This window comes from Vidua chalybeata, chromosome 13, assembly GCF_026979565.1.
Source record: "Vidua chalybeata isolate OUT-0048 chromosome 13, bVidCha1 merged haplotype, whole genome shotgun sequence".
NCBI classification, from domain to species: Eukaryota; Metazoa; Chordata; class Aves; order Passeriformes; family Viduidae; genus Vidua; species Vidua chalybeata.
The window spans coordinates 14891989-14904104 of NC_071542.1; the positions used below are offsets into that span (position 1 = coordinate 14891989).

At 46.5% G+C, this 12116-nt stretch overlaps 1 protein-coding gene across 4 annotated transcripts in view; it reads left to right on the plus strand.

Annotated features, from left to right (window-relative positions):
* CHD2 (chromodomain helicase DNA binding protein 2) overlaps positions 1 to 12116 on the plus strand; it is a 56063-nt gene that overhangs the window by 30607 nt on the left and 13340 nt on the right. For 3 of the 4 annotated variants that reach the window (XM_053955000.1, XM_053954999.1, XM_053955001.1), the window contains 13 exons: positions 587 to 676; positions 1547 to 1737; positions 2759 to 2947; positions 3438 to 3600; positions 3972 to 4124; positions 4612 to 4683; positions 5784 to 5933; positions 6538 to 6686; positions 7194 to 7290; positions 8023 to 8115; positions 8591 to 8764; positions 9639 to 9814; positions 11253 to 11294. In XM_053955000.1, coding sequence (XP_053810975.1) covers positions 587 to 676; positions 1547 to 1737; positions 2759 to 2947; positions 3438 to 3600; positions 3972 to 4124; positions 4612 to 4683; positions 5784 to 5933; positions 6538 to 6686; positions 7194 to 7290; positions 8023 to 8115; positions 8591 to 8764; positions 9639 to 9814; positions 11253 to 11294 — 1739 coding nt within the window. Of the gene's footprint in view, positions 1 to 586; positions 677 to 1546; positions 1738 to 2758; positions 2948 to 3437; positions 3601 to 3971; positions 4125 to 4611; positions 4684 to 5783; positions 5934 to 6537; positions 6687 to 7193; positions 7291 to 8022; positions 8116 to 8590; positions 8765 to 9638; positions 9815 to 11252; positions 11295 to 12116 lie in introns of those variants that run through there. The other variant, XM_053955003.1, reaches the window with a different exon arrangement.

A 12116-nucleotide genomic window follows, 5' to 3' on the forward strand; every position in this document is an offset into this window, starting at 1 on the left:
AAAGCAGCAGCTTGTGTGTGATGTGTGTGACACACAGTCAGCTGGAGAGGCTGGTGGATAAGTGCTGGCAGCCCTGCAGGCAGCTGGAGCTGCTGGAGCTGAGTGTGTGGGTGTAACTCCCTGCTGCAGGGAATTTTCTGCTTTATTTTGCCTCTTGGAGTGAGTGCAGGAACACTGGCTTCTCTCAGAGTCTGGAAGCCAGTACTGATCTGGAGTGAAACATGCAGTGAGAAGTCCAGCAGTGTAAAAGTGCTTGTGTTCAGTGTTTGGGACTGTTCAGACAATGGGACACGCAGGTGCAGACTCTATTGGTGTCTGCAGTGAGGTGATGTGTTCATTAATGTCACAACAGCAGGTTAACCTTATTTTGTTACCTGTGCAAGGGCAGTGGAACCATGTGTGGGGTAAAACAAATTGTTCCTTGGGCACCTTGAGCTCATCAAATGGCACCTTGGAACAACAGGGGTTTGGACTTGGTTGGAGTCTCTAGCTTACAGCTACACTATATATATACACTATAATAACAGTTGTTAACTTTTTCCTTTTGATAGCATGTGTTCAAGATAACTTTTGTCTCCCCTCACAGATACGTGAATATGAGTGGATCCATTCTCAGTCTAAAAGATTGAAATTCAATGCACTTATCACAACGTACGAGATCCTCCTGAAGGATAAGGTGAGTCATTACTCCAAGAATGTTTTTATTTAGACTTTCTCTCATTTTCAAAGGAGAAAGCCAGTTCTCAGCTAGTGGGTTTCACCTCTCCCTTCTGTGGTGATGGACAACTACAGCCACTGTTTGCTTTTCCTTCCCAGTAATGCAAGCAAATGTGGGAATGTGGGACACATTTTACAGTGTCTTCACTCTTGTTCTGCATAGTTGTGCTATTCTTTTTGCATGTAAGACATCTGGCAGGATTCAGCAGTACCTGGATTTTTACCTGGTTTAATTTAGGCTTGTTAAGAGGACAAAACATTACACTGAACCTCTGGCCACAGTGTTAACAGTATTTACATTTTTACATCTACAAGAACTCTGTCTGCTTAGGAAATATTCATCAGCTCAGTCAGAGTCCTAGTAGAAAACGAAAAGCTTAAAAAAAAAAGAAAAAAAATTAAATCAAAGCCCTTGAATTACCTGAACTTTTTAGGCTTGTTCATCTGTCTCCAGTGGGACTAGTGCTACCCAGGGCCCCAAGGGCATGGAGAAAGGGGGAAATAAAGAGCTGGGGAAGGACTCTGCTTTCTGGGTAAAGCAAAGGAGGACTAGGATAGGTGTACTTGCTGCAGGCCTATTGAGATACAGCAGGACTGTTGTACAGCATAGCTAATTTTCACCTTTTCCTTTCTGGGAACACACCCTGGTCCCCAAATTTTGTTAGCAAGAAAATCCTGTGAGGGTGCAGCTGCAGGGCTGGGTCAAGACACCCTGGGCAGCACACACTGCAGGGCTTCCTGCCTTGGAGAGACACATGTGCAAGGTGGTGGGGCCTGTCTGACCCAGCATCCCCTTGATGCCTGTGTTTTTTTCCTTCTCTTCCTCCAGACTGTTTTGGGAAGCATTAACTGGGCCTTTCTTGGCGTGGACGAAGCCCATCGGTTGAAAAATGACGACTCCTTGCTGTACAAAACCTTGATTGATTTCAAGTCCAACCACAGGCTGCTGATCACTGGCACCCCACTTCAAAACTCACTCAAGGAGCTCTGGTCCCTGCTGCACTTCATCATGCCAGAGAAGTGAGTCTCCTTTCAGGCCTTCCAAGAAATGTCTCTGTTCCATTCTTCTCTGTTAAATAGGCTCAAGGGAGTGCAGAATGGCAGAAATCCCTGAATTAAACTCAGTGGTGTGACAGCAATGATAGGAGAACAGACATCAGCGGGGAAAATCAAAGGTTAAATAACTAACACGAGGAGTATTTCTGGCAGCCAACTGAATGGGGAAACCTGATACATGCCTTTCAAATCTGTCTGCTGTCTTCCAGCCATCTCTAAAAAGCTAAACTTGTTTTAAGCAATCAGTTCAGCCATTTCTGAGGTTTCCAGTACACTGTGGTTCAGGCACCTCTGCCAAGCATTTTGTGGCAGCTCTGGGGGTGCTGTCTGGCTGATTGTGTGTCCACAGTGTAACAAATGTTTTGTTTCCTTTAAAATAAAATGAGCTATGGGCATCTCTAAGGCTAAGGCAGGCATGCCCCAAAGCTTACTGAAATCATGTTTGACTGCAAGAAGAGCTGTCCCCCAAATTATTTTTGTTGGATCACAGAAAGAGTGAAGGAGAGGCTTGAGGTTTCCCAAGTGGAGTAGAGCAGATCTCCACATTTCAAAGGAGCTGTCAGAGGAAGCAACAAGCCCAAAAGAGCCTTCAGGGCAGGGTAAAACAGTCCAGTTGTCAAAGCTGTGCCTGGGGGAGGCACCGTGGAAAATTCAGAAACTGCTGCCAGGTAAATGCCAGCAGAGTAAAATAGTGGGAAACTTGGGATTTTGGGTCCTGGGAGTGCGGAGGTCCTCCACACACACCTCCTGAGTGTGGAGCTCAAATATAAGATGTTAGGAAGGTGTCTAAGCCCAGAGATTGAGCTTTGCCAGCAGTCTCTTCAGTTAACCAGAGCAGAGTGAATCTGTTATTTTCCACTGTGTTTCCATTAAACTGCTGGTCTCCTGCCTTGTGGTGCAGCAGGAGTGTATCCAACAGATGCTGTTTGGTGCCATAAGACAAGAGGTATTCTGACACCTCCCTTCTCCTCTTTTCTGTTGCCAGGTTTGAGTTCTGGGAGGATTTTGAGGAGGATCACGGGAAGGGTAGGGAGAATGGCTACCAGAGCCTTCACAAAGTGCTGGAGCCGTTTCTGCTGCGCAGAGTGAAGAAGGATGTGGAGAAATCTTTGCCAGCCAAAGTGGAGCAGATCCTCCGGGTGGAAATGTCTGCTCTGCAGAAGCAGTACTACAAGTGAGTCACTGAATGAGTTACTGGGAGTTCCAGTAGCAATGGGCACATCTTTCTGTGGGCCTTGGCAATGTGTTCCAGTATTCTGTGCATACTGTGGCCTTCAGAGTGCAATGAGACACCATCACCTGTAGTATTGGGAGCTTCCCAGCAGGAATATGAGGTAGGGGAGTTGATATCTTTCCTTCTGGAAGATGTTTTTGTAGAGTGATACAGTTCAACTGGCCAGTTTTGCAAGATAGAGGTTATGTCACTGGGGGAGTGACAATATGCACAAAGTTGGGATGCTGTTCAATATTAAACAGTGATAGTATCAATAGGAAAATCAGGTCAGGGTTTTTAGAGAGGAAAGAGCATCCTGTAAGAGAAGTGAGGAGAGATGGAGGGAGGGAAGTAGACTGATGCCTGAATGAGCTGTTCCTGAAGGTTTTGTTCCTCTAAGGCTCTGCTCTGCACCAAGGAATGATCTGGACTTTAATTTTCCTGCCTGCAGGTGGATTTTGACAAGAAACTACAAAGCTCTTTCAAAGGGAACAAGGGGAAGCACATCTGGTTTCCTGAATATTGTGATGGAATTGAAAAAGTGCTGCAACCATTGCTACCTTATCAAACCTCCCGAGGAAAACGAGAGAGAGAATGGCCTTGAGACCCTGCAGGTGAGTGGTGTCCTTAGTAACCATCTTTTTCCCTTAAATTTCATTCTTTTGTCTCCCCAACAAAATAATAGCTGGTGAAGCTTTATATTCTGTGGCTTCTTCTTGAAAAAATAGTTCCCACAGCTAAGCCATTTGAACCCCCAGCCCTCCACATCTACTGTAGGCAACTTTTTATGGCCTTGTAGAGCAGGAGTTGGGGGCAGTGTAGGATCTGTTTTGTGTGATTCATTGTGTGTGTGGGCCCTGCTGTGTAAATCCAGATGATTCGATTAGAGATGTAGAAGAGATGAATGACCCCCAAAAGGAGCAGGTGTGTGCAGGTCTCTGTGTGATGTACAGGATAAGATTGGAAATGATGGTTATTTCTTCAGTCTTTGATCAGGAGCAGTGGAAAGCTGATCCTCTTGGACAAGCTGCTGACCAGGCTGCGGGAGAGAGGCAACAGAGTGCTGATCTTCTCCCAGATGGTGAGGATGCTGGACATCTTGGCAGAGTACCTGACTATCAAACACTACCCTTTTCAGGTGAGAAACATCAGCATGGAAAACAGTGGGATCCCCTTGAAAGTGTGGGAAAAAGTGGAAGGAGCTTGAGCAGCAGGAGTCACTGAGTTCCCCAGAGTCTGGTGTCTGGGATTACAGGTGGCACTTACTGGAAGGAACTGGGATGTCCCTTCATTTCAGTGTGGCCCCATCTCTGCAAAACTCCTCTGACAGGCCCCTGCTTTGGGCTGTGTCATGTGATAAACCCTGAGCACAGTGAGCACAGAGAGCCTGGCTGGAAGCCTGTAACGGGAGCTGCGGTGTCACCCGCTGTGTGCCTGCTCCCTGAGCATCCCCCAGCCCTTGTGACACAGCTGAGGCAGTGCAGTTATTTTTAATTGGTGGCTATTTTTAACAATTAAACGCTGCAGGCAGCAAAGGGGGCTGTAGGGCTGACAGCACTCGGGCAGAGCAGTGCCTCAGGGCTGCTTTACCTTCTTGCTTTTATCATTCTTGTTGATTCTTGCAGCGCTTGGACGGCTCGATCAAGGGGGAGATCCGAAAGCAGGCGCTGGATCACTTCAACGCCGACGGCTCCGAGGTACCGCAGTCCTGGGCAGAGGGTTTGTGGCTGAGCCACAGGTTGTGACTGACACCAGGGGATTGCTTCAGTTCAGTTCTTTTCACAGGACCCCAGGTGCTTTTAAAGACACGGATATGGCAGGTTTTGCAGCCAGCCATATTGCTTATTTGAAATATCTCACATCCAAGGAACAGGGTGGCAAGTCACATTTCCAGAAAGCTCTGAAGAGGCTGGGAAGAGCCAAAATTTACTAATTCTCTCCCTGTTGGTCTGGAGAATGAGATGGTTGCTGAGTGATTCCAGTCTGAAGCTGGTTTTGAATATGAAATGACAGAGGCAAAAGAAGGATTTTAAGTGTTGGCAGGCAGTGGAGTCCAGTGCTGGAGGTGAAAGTCTCCAGTGTAATAGGAGAGGGCATCTGAAACCTCTCATCTGGGCTTGCTGACTCATAGTGACTGGTGCAAGATACTTGTTTTTGTGTCAGTCACCCCAGCTGTGAGAAATACCTCTCCTCACTCCAGAAGCCTGGGCTGGAGCGGGATTCTTGGCTCACACAGGAACTGTGAGAGATAGTGGTTGCAGGATAGTTAACAAAAGGAAGTGTGAGGGGGAAAGGAGCAAGAATGCCCCTAGAACCTGCCCTTTTCCCTGTCCTGAGGACATCTATGGGGCTCAGGCATCTTAGCTCTAACCTGGCACAGTCTGTTCATTGCTGATCTCACTCCTAACAGGATCTAGGCAGCAAAAAGCAGGTGTTTGCCTGCTGCCTTTGCAGGAGTCTGGTGAGCAATGTGGTCTGACCTTCAGAAGTGACTCCAAGGTGCCCTTGCCTTGAGCTGCTTGTGTTGCTCTCCCATATTGATTCATGCCTGGAGTAGCACACCCTTCACCTGGGCCAGCACTGCCTCACCCTGGGTCTGGGCATAAATACTGGTGCTGGTCAGCCTGCATGAACAGGCTGCATAAACAGGACATGGGAAGGAAATCCTTTTTCTGCTTTAAGAAGCATGAGTGCAGCAGAGCCTTCCCTTTTACAACTTTTGAGTCACCACTGCTATTTTATGCCCACAGTTACAAGCTGGTTAACTCATGGATGCTTCTTATTTTTTCCTTCCCAGGACTTCTGTTTCTTGTTGTCAACAAGAGCTGGAGGGTTGGGAATTAATTTGGCCTCTGCTGATACTGTTGTTATCTTTGACTCGGACTGGAACCCCCAAAATGATCTTCAGGCTCAAGCCCGAGCTCATCGGATTGGACAAAAGAAGCAGGTCAGAAGAGCTGCCTGGGTTGTTTTCACTGTGGCTTCAGTGTGTGCATCTAAACATCCTCTCACCTCACCAAAGCTTCTGAAAACATGGGCTTTTTGTCCCAGTCCTTGCTCCAGAGAGTGCTGCCCAAGGGAATCTCATTTTTAAAAAGTAGGAGACAAAAACCAGCCCAGATTTGCCAGGTGCCAAGTCTTTCTGTTGGTTTTGAACATACCCAGAACCCAACCCATGGCATTGCACTTCTCAGCCTAGTCCTAGTAGACTGTTCTTTCTTGCCTTGAAAAACTCAAAAAAGTAGAGCATCCACCTTTACTAGGGGTTATTAGATATGTGAAAAACTAGTTTGGTGCTAGTTTGAATTTGGAGTGATTGTTTCAGAAGATTTTTACTCTGTGCATAGGCACACTACAGGAACTGTATTAACTATACTGATTTTTTAACTGGATCTCCTGAGATACAGAGAGAATGTTGGTTTTCTTCTGAAAAAGTACATCTGCACATGAAGAGACAACGTCAGCAGCCCAGTGTAAACAGCTGAGGGGATGCATTGCTGTATCAGCAGAGCCTGTCCAGGAAATAGCTGTGGTCTCTTTTTGCCTCTCAGGTGAATATTTACCGCCTGGTCACAAAGGGGACAGTGGAGGAGGAGATCATTGAGAGAGCCAAGAAGAAAATGGTGCTGGATCATTTGGTTATCCAGCGTATGGACACCACTGGCCGGACTGTTCTGGACAACAACTCTGGGAGATCCAAGTACGTGGCTGTGTCAGGAGGCAGAAATGTCTGGAACATGTGGCATAACCAGCTTCCCCTGCTGGCATTTCCCAGTATTTATTTGATAGGGTACAGGGCAGAAAGCTAATAATGGCAGCTTCCACTGACTTGGCTTCTGCAGCCATTAATTTGGATACATAGGATAAAGATGATCAGAAATTTAAAATTCATTTTAGGGCACTGTGTGTTTTTGCTTGTTTGCTTCCACTCAGAGATCATCCTGGTCTGAAGGAACCTGGCTGTGGAACAGCTGCATTTTGGCAGTGACCTCAGATTTTCTTCATTTTCCCCAGTAGATGGAGGTGGTTCCCATTGCAGTCTTTGTCTGTGCTAGAGCAGGAAAGAGATTAATAACAAAGCTTTTTATAGTGCTGGCTAGAAAACTTACTCCTTGCTTCAATTGGGAAAAACTTTGGTATGGTTTTGTGCTGTTAGCAGTTCTGTCTGAACAGCTCAAAACACCTTTTCCTTCTTTTCTTCTTACAGCTCAAATCCCTTCAACAAAGAGGAGCTGACAGCTATTTTGAAGTTTGGAGCTGAAGATCTTTTCAAGGAGCTTGAAGGGGAAGAGTCAGAGCCTCAGGTAGTTGGAAATTAAAATCACACAGCAGTTTGTAGTGCTCTCCAGGTCTGCACGAAGGACTGTGTGTGGTTGCTCCTGCTTTGTTCTTGCCCTGTGCACGAGAGCAAGTTGGTGAATAGGACACGTGGGAGTCTGGAGAAGCTGGAAGCAGAGTCTGGATTGGGGGATCAGGGGTTGAGGAGAGCTTTGTTGTTAGGGATTAAATAGTAATGGTCACCAAGGGAGTCCCTTGCCTTCTGAGGATTATTAGCTAGTGACAGCACAGCCTACTGAAGGCTCCTCTCCTTGCCTCTTCTGAGCACTTGCTCAGCACCTTTTTTTGGTGGCTCTGAGTGAGGCAGGAGTCAGCACAGTGCAGTGAACAGGCTGCTCTCTCCTGCCTCAGTGCAGCATTGCTTGACAGTTTAGCATTGAGTGTTTTGACCAATTATCTTAATGGTCCAAGCAGCAGAGCTTCTCCCCAGGGAGACAGTCTACAGTTCATACCTCTCACTGCCTGGAAATTTTCCCCACTGTTCAGCCTTGATGGTCCTTTCCTTCTGCTGTTCTGTCACCTTATTTGTACTTTGTGTTACCACTTGAGATAGTTCATCCCTGCCCTCTGGGATGGCACCCTGCAGATATTTGCACTTTATTTAGCTCATATCAGCACACAAGCCTGTTCTCAAAGCCTCTTACTTCCTGCTGTGCCTGGCACCCTCTGCTTTATCCCTCCTTCTCCCTGACTGGCAGGAGATGGACATCGATGAGATTCTGCGTCTGGCTGAAACACGGGAGAATGAGGTGTCCACCAGTGCCACCGACGAGCTGCTCTCACAGTTCAAGGTATGGACCCCAGGCTCTGTACTGGGGTGTGGAAATGTGGCTCCCCACACACCCTGCCGTGGAGCTGAGGTCAGTAACAGGCAGGAACACCTCGGAGAGATCACAGGATGGTTTGGGTTGGAAGGGAACTTAAAGATCGTCCATTTCCAACCTCCCTGAGTTAGGTATTAATTTAATTTCAGGAAAGTGGTTTTGAAGGCTGTGAATAAAGTGCAGAATTTACCAAATTTGGAAGCAAACCCAATCATTTACAAATACTCAGCAGTACTTCTTAAACTGCACGTACTTCCTCAAAAGCTGTTAGTCCTAAGACGTGGCAAGGAGCCAGGAATGTAGTGGCATAGGGATCAATTATGGAGTAGTTATGGAAGTGTTGGCAGAATTCCTATGGAGAAGGAGTTGAGGCTTAGCAGACTGCTCTGGGGTGTTCCTGCCAGGGGAGGGAATTCTGAAACTTCTCTTCTGCTTGTACAAGGTTGCCAACTTTGCAACCATGGAGGAGGAAGAGACAGAGCTGGATGAGCGGTCCCAGAAGGACTGGGATGATATCATTCCAGAAGAGCAGAGGAAGAAGGTGGAGGAGGAAGAAAGGCAGAAAGAATTGGAGGAAATATACATGCTGCCTCGAATCCGGAGCTCAACGAAAAAGGTACAACTCATCTTGAGGGGATGAGAGGCTGGAGGAGGGAGCTGCCAAAGAGAATGCTCAGGGGAAGCCTCCTTGCATCTTTCCCTCCTCCAAAGTTGGTTGAGAATAAAGCACAGAGGTAGCACAGTGACCTCTTGTTGGCACCGTGCATTGGACCAATGGTTTGGGCCCAGACCGAACTTGGTGCAACTCATCTCACCTTAGCAGACAAAATCAAAATAATCTGTAGTGACCAAAAAGCAAAGTATCCAATTGCATTGGATTTTGATGCAGATTTTGCCATTTTTTGGCTGTATCTTTTCCTTGGGCTCTCTTGCTCCCTGGGTGGGACTTGCCTAAATCTGGATCCTGAGGAGCAAAAGAGATGGTGTCTTCCCAAGTTCTTCTTTATGTAATGGGATCTATCCCAATTCAAAAGAAAGCTGACTGTGCAAGGATGCTCTGCTGGGAGGTGGGACTTTAAGGGGTTAGAACTCTTTTATGGGGTGAGCTGGAGAAAAATATTGATGTGAAAAACACAGAGAATGATAAGTCATGTTGGATGAATCCAGATTAATTTTTGAGGTGTCCTGGTTTTCAAAATAGTCTTAAGGGACTGTGGCACAAACCCATGGAAATCAGTATTTTAACATCTCTTAGTATATCGAAATGCAATTGTGAAAGGAGGATGACCACCACAACCTCAGCCAGCTGGGAGCTGCAAGGGTGTGCAGCCTCTCTGGGCTGGTCACATGGGCTCCTGCATCTTCAGGAATGGATGCTCAGGTGTTGTGCAGTCCATTAAATAGCGCCAGTGCACGGAGGGACAGAAGAGGTTGCTAGCTGATTAGATGAGCAGTTGTTAACTGTCCTGCTGTTTCTCTGGTACGTGCAGGCTCAGACAAATGACAGTGAATCTGATGCAGAGACCAAGAGAAGGCTTCAGAGATCATCTGGGTCAGAAAGCGAGACTGACGATACCGACGACGAAAAGAGACCGAAGCGCAGGGGACGCCCTCGGAGTGTTAGAAAAGACACTGTGGAAGGATTTACTGATGCTGAAATCAGGAGGTCAGTGCTGGGCACGAGAGACAGTTCAGAAGACAAATATAGAAATCCCATGCAGGTGGAGAAAATCCCAGATTAATCCAGGATGTGCTCACCTGTAAGCACGTCAGTGTTAGAGCTGGTTCACTATCACAGCTTCTGCACCTTTATATAACTCCGTTTGATCCCATGATGACCTTAACATTCAGATCAGTGCAGAATGGACTGGATTGTCTTTAGTCAGGCTACAGTGAAGCTTGGTACCTTCCTAAAATTAATCCATGCTGTAACTGCCCTTTGTGGGCCAAGTGGAGGGAGCTAATGCTGTATAACATGTGAGGTCTTAGGTGCCATCAGCTGCAGAGCTGGAGAAGCCAAGGGCTCTGGCCTTCCTGACATTTTTCTGGCAGTCATGCTGCTGATTTAAGCTCTCAGGGAAAGGCAGGCTCTGGCAAAGTGCCCTCATGAGAAGCACTGGTCCTGTTGATCCAAGTGTGTCAGTCTCTGATGTGAGCTGGAGACTGAATTTCAGAACATTGTTTTCTTCTCCTATCTTCTAATTATTGAGTCTTTCCCAGAGATCTTTTTCTTACAGCTCTACCCAGATGTTCAGCCAAAGATGGAAGAGAGGGAGTTATGAGTTTTCCTTAACTCCCTATCTCTGAGCTGGTGTATTTTTAAGCAGGGGATAACAGAGTTTTTGGGCTGTGATAGCTGCCCCATAACCATCCTGAAACCATGGAGCAGGAAGGACATGTTACAATATGCAATATAACAGCCATTTAGATTATTGTGATGTAGCAGAAAGGGGCCAAAAGAATACAAAATGAAAATAAGAAGGCAGAAAATTAATTAATTTAAAAAATAACCTGTAGTTGTAGCCATTGTGTCTACTCCCAGCTCAAGGCAATGTTTGATTGCAGCAGCTCATGCTCTAAAGATGTGTTAGCCACAGCAGGGATTTTCACAATAAAACTAAGACATGAAAATAAATAGCAAACCTCTGTGATGGATTGAACCACATTTGGCTCTTCTGTGATGGTTTGCTACATTTACAGCCCAAGCTTTAAAATTACTAATGACATTGATTTAATGCCTCTTTTCTTCCTGGAAAAATGAAGTTAATAATTACCAACATGGTGTGAGCCAGTCCTTCTATTTTTTTTTTTTTACCCTACAGTTACCACTCTCCTTTTTTTTTTTTTTTCCCTCATCTGTCAAACACTCAACATTCATAATAATTTTGTGTTCTTCTTCAGCCAAGGTCACAAAACTCTTTGTGGGGGCTAATGGATGAGACTTCCCAGTGCTGAGGGATGCTGAGCTGATGATCAGTGGGGAATGCAAGGGTGATAATGTGACAGGCTGTAATTAATATATTCAAGCATATTTGTGATATTGGACCTACTTTTTATGGCAGCTAGTTTAGGGGTTTTTTTTTGTTTGTTTTCTTTCTCCTTAGGTTTATCAAGGCTTACAAGAAGTTTGGATTGCCTCTTGAACGGTGAGTCCCAAGCTGGCCCTGCTCCAGAGGGGAATCATGGAGGCACATTGTACTTCTGAGCACAGCCAGGCACACATTGCTCTGGGTGTTTGACACAACCTCCACAGACAGCACAAGCCTTTCTGTCCTGCCATCAGACCCCAGGCACTGCTGTACCCTCCCTGGTGTTTCTGTTGATGGGCGCTGATGAACGCTGGCTAAAAACCAGCTGGAGCGGTTGTGGTGCCGAGCTGTGACACAGCAGGGTCCTGCTGGCACAGTCCTGCCCTTGGGGCATTCCCACTCTGCCCAGAAAGGAGAGGGAGCAGCTGTCAGAACAACAAATGCTACCCAAAACACTTGGCAAGCTTCTCTATGCACGTTAGCCTCAGGACTCAATTTGGAGCATCCTTCCATGCTCTATCCCTCCTGAAGGGAAACGAAGAGAGGCACCATCCTTAAACAGGGATCTGCAGAGCCCTGGCCCTGTGCTGGCTCTGGAAAGGTCTCAGGGCTGAGGCAGAGTTCCCTAAAGGTATTATAGGAGAAATTCAGTGCTTTTTCAGCTGCTTCTACTTTCCTGGTATGAAACACAAGGCTTGCGTGTGAGTCGTGATGTTACTGACTTGAGGCAGGCAAAAGGGACAGCAGATGGCAGCTTTGGACCATCAAATGGAGCTAATGTGGAACTGGAAAAGCCTGAGGGAATACTGGACAGTCACGGAGGGTCCCTCTTGTCCCCAAGAGAGACAGTTCTCACCTTTGCTTTGGTACTAAAAAATCCAAAGGATTGGATCAGTTTTTCTACATCTGCACTGCAGCTGTTAGACCAAAAAAAAAAAA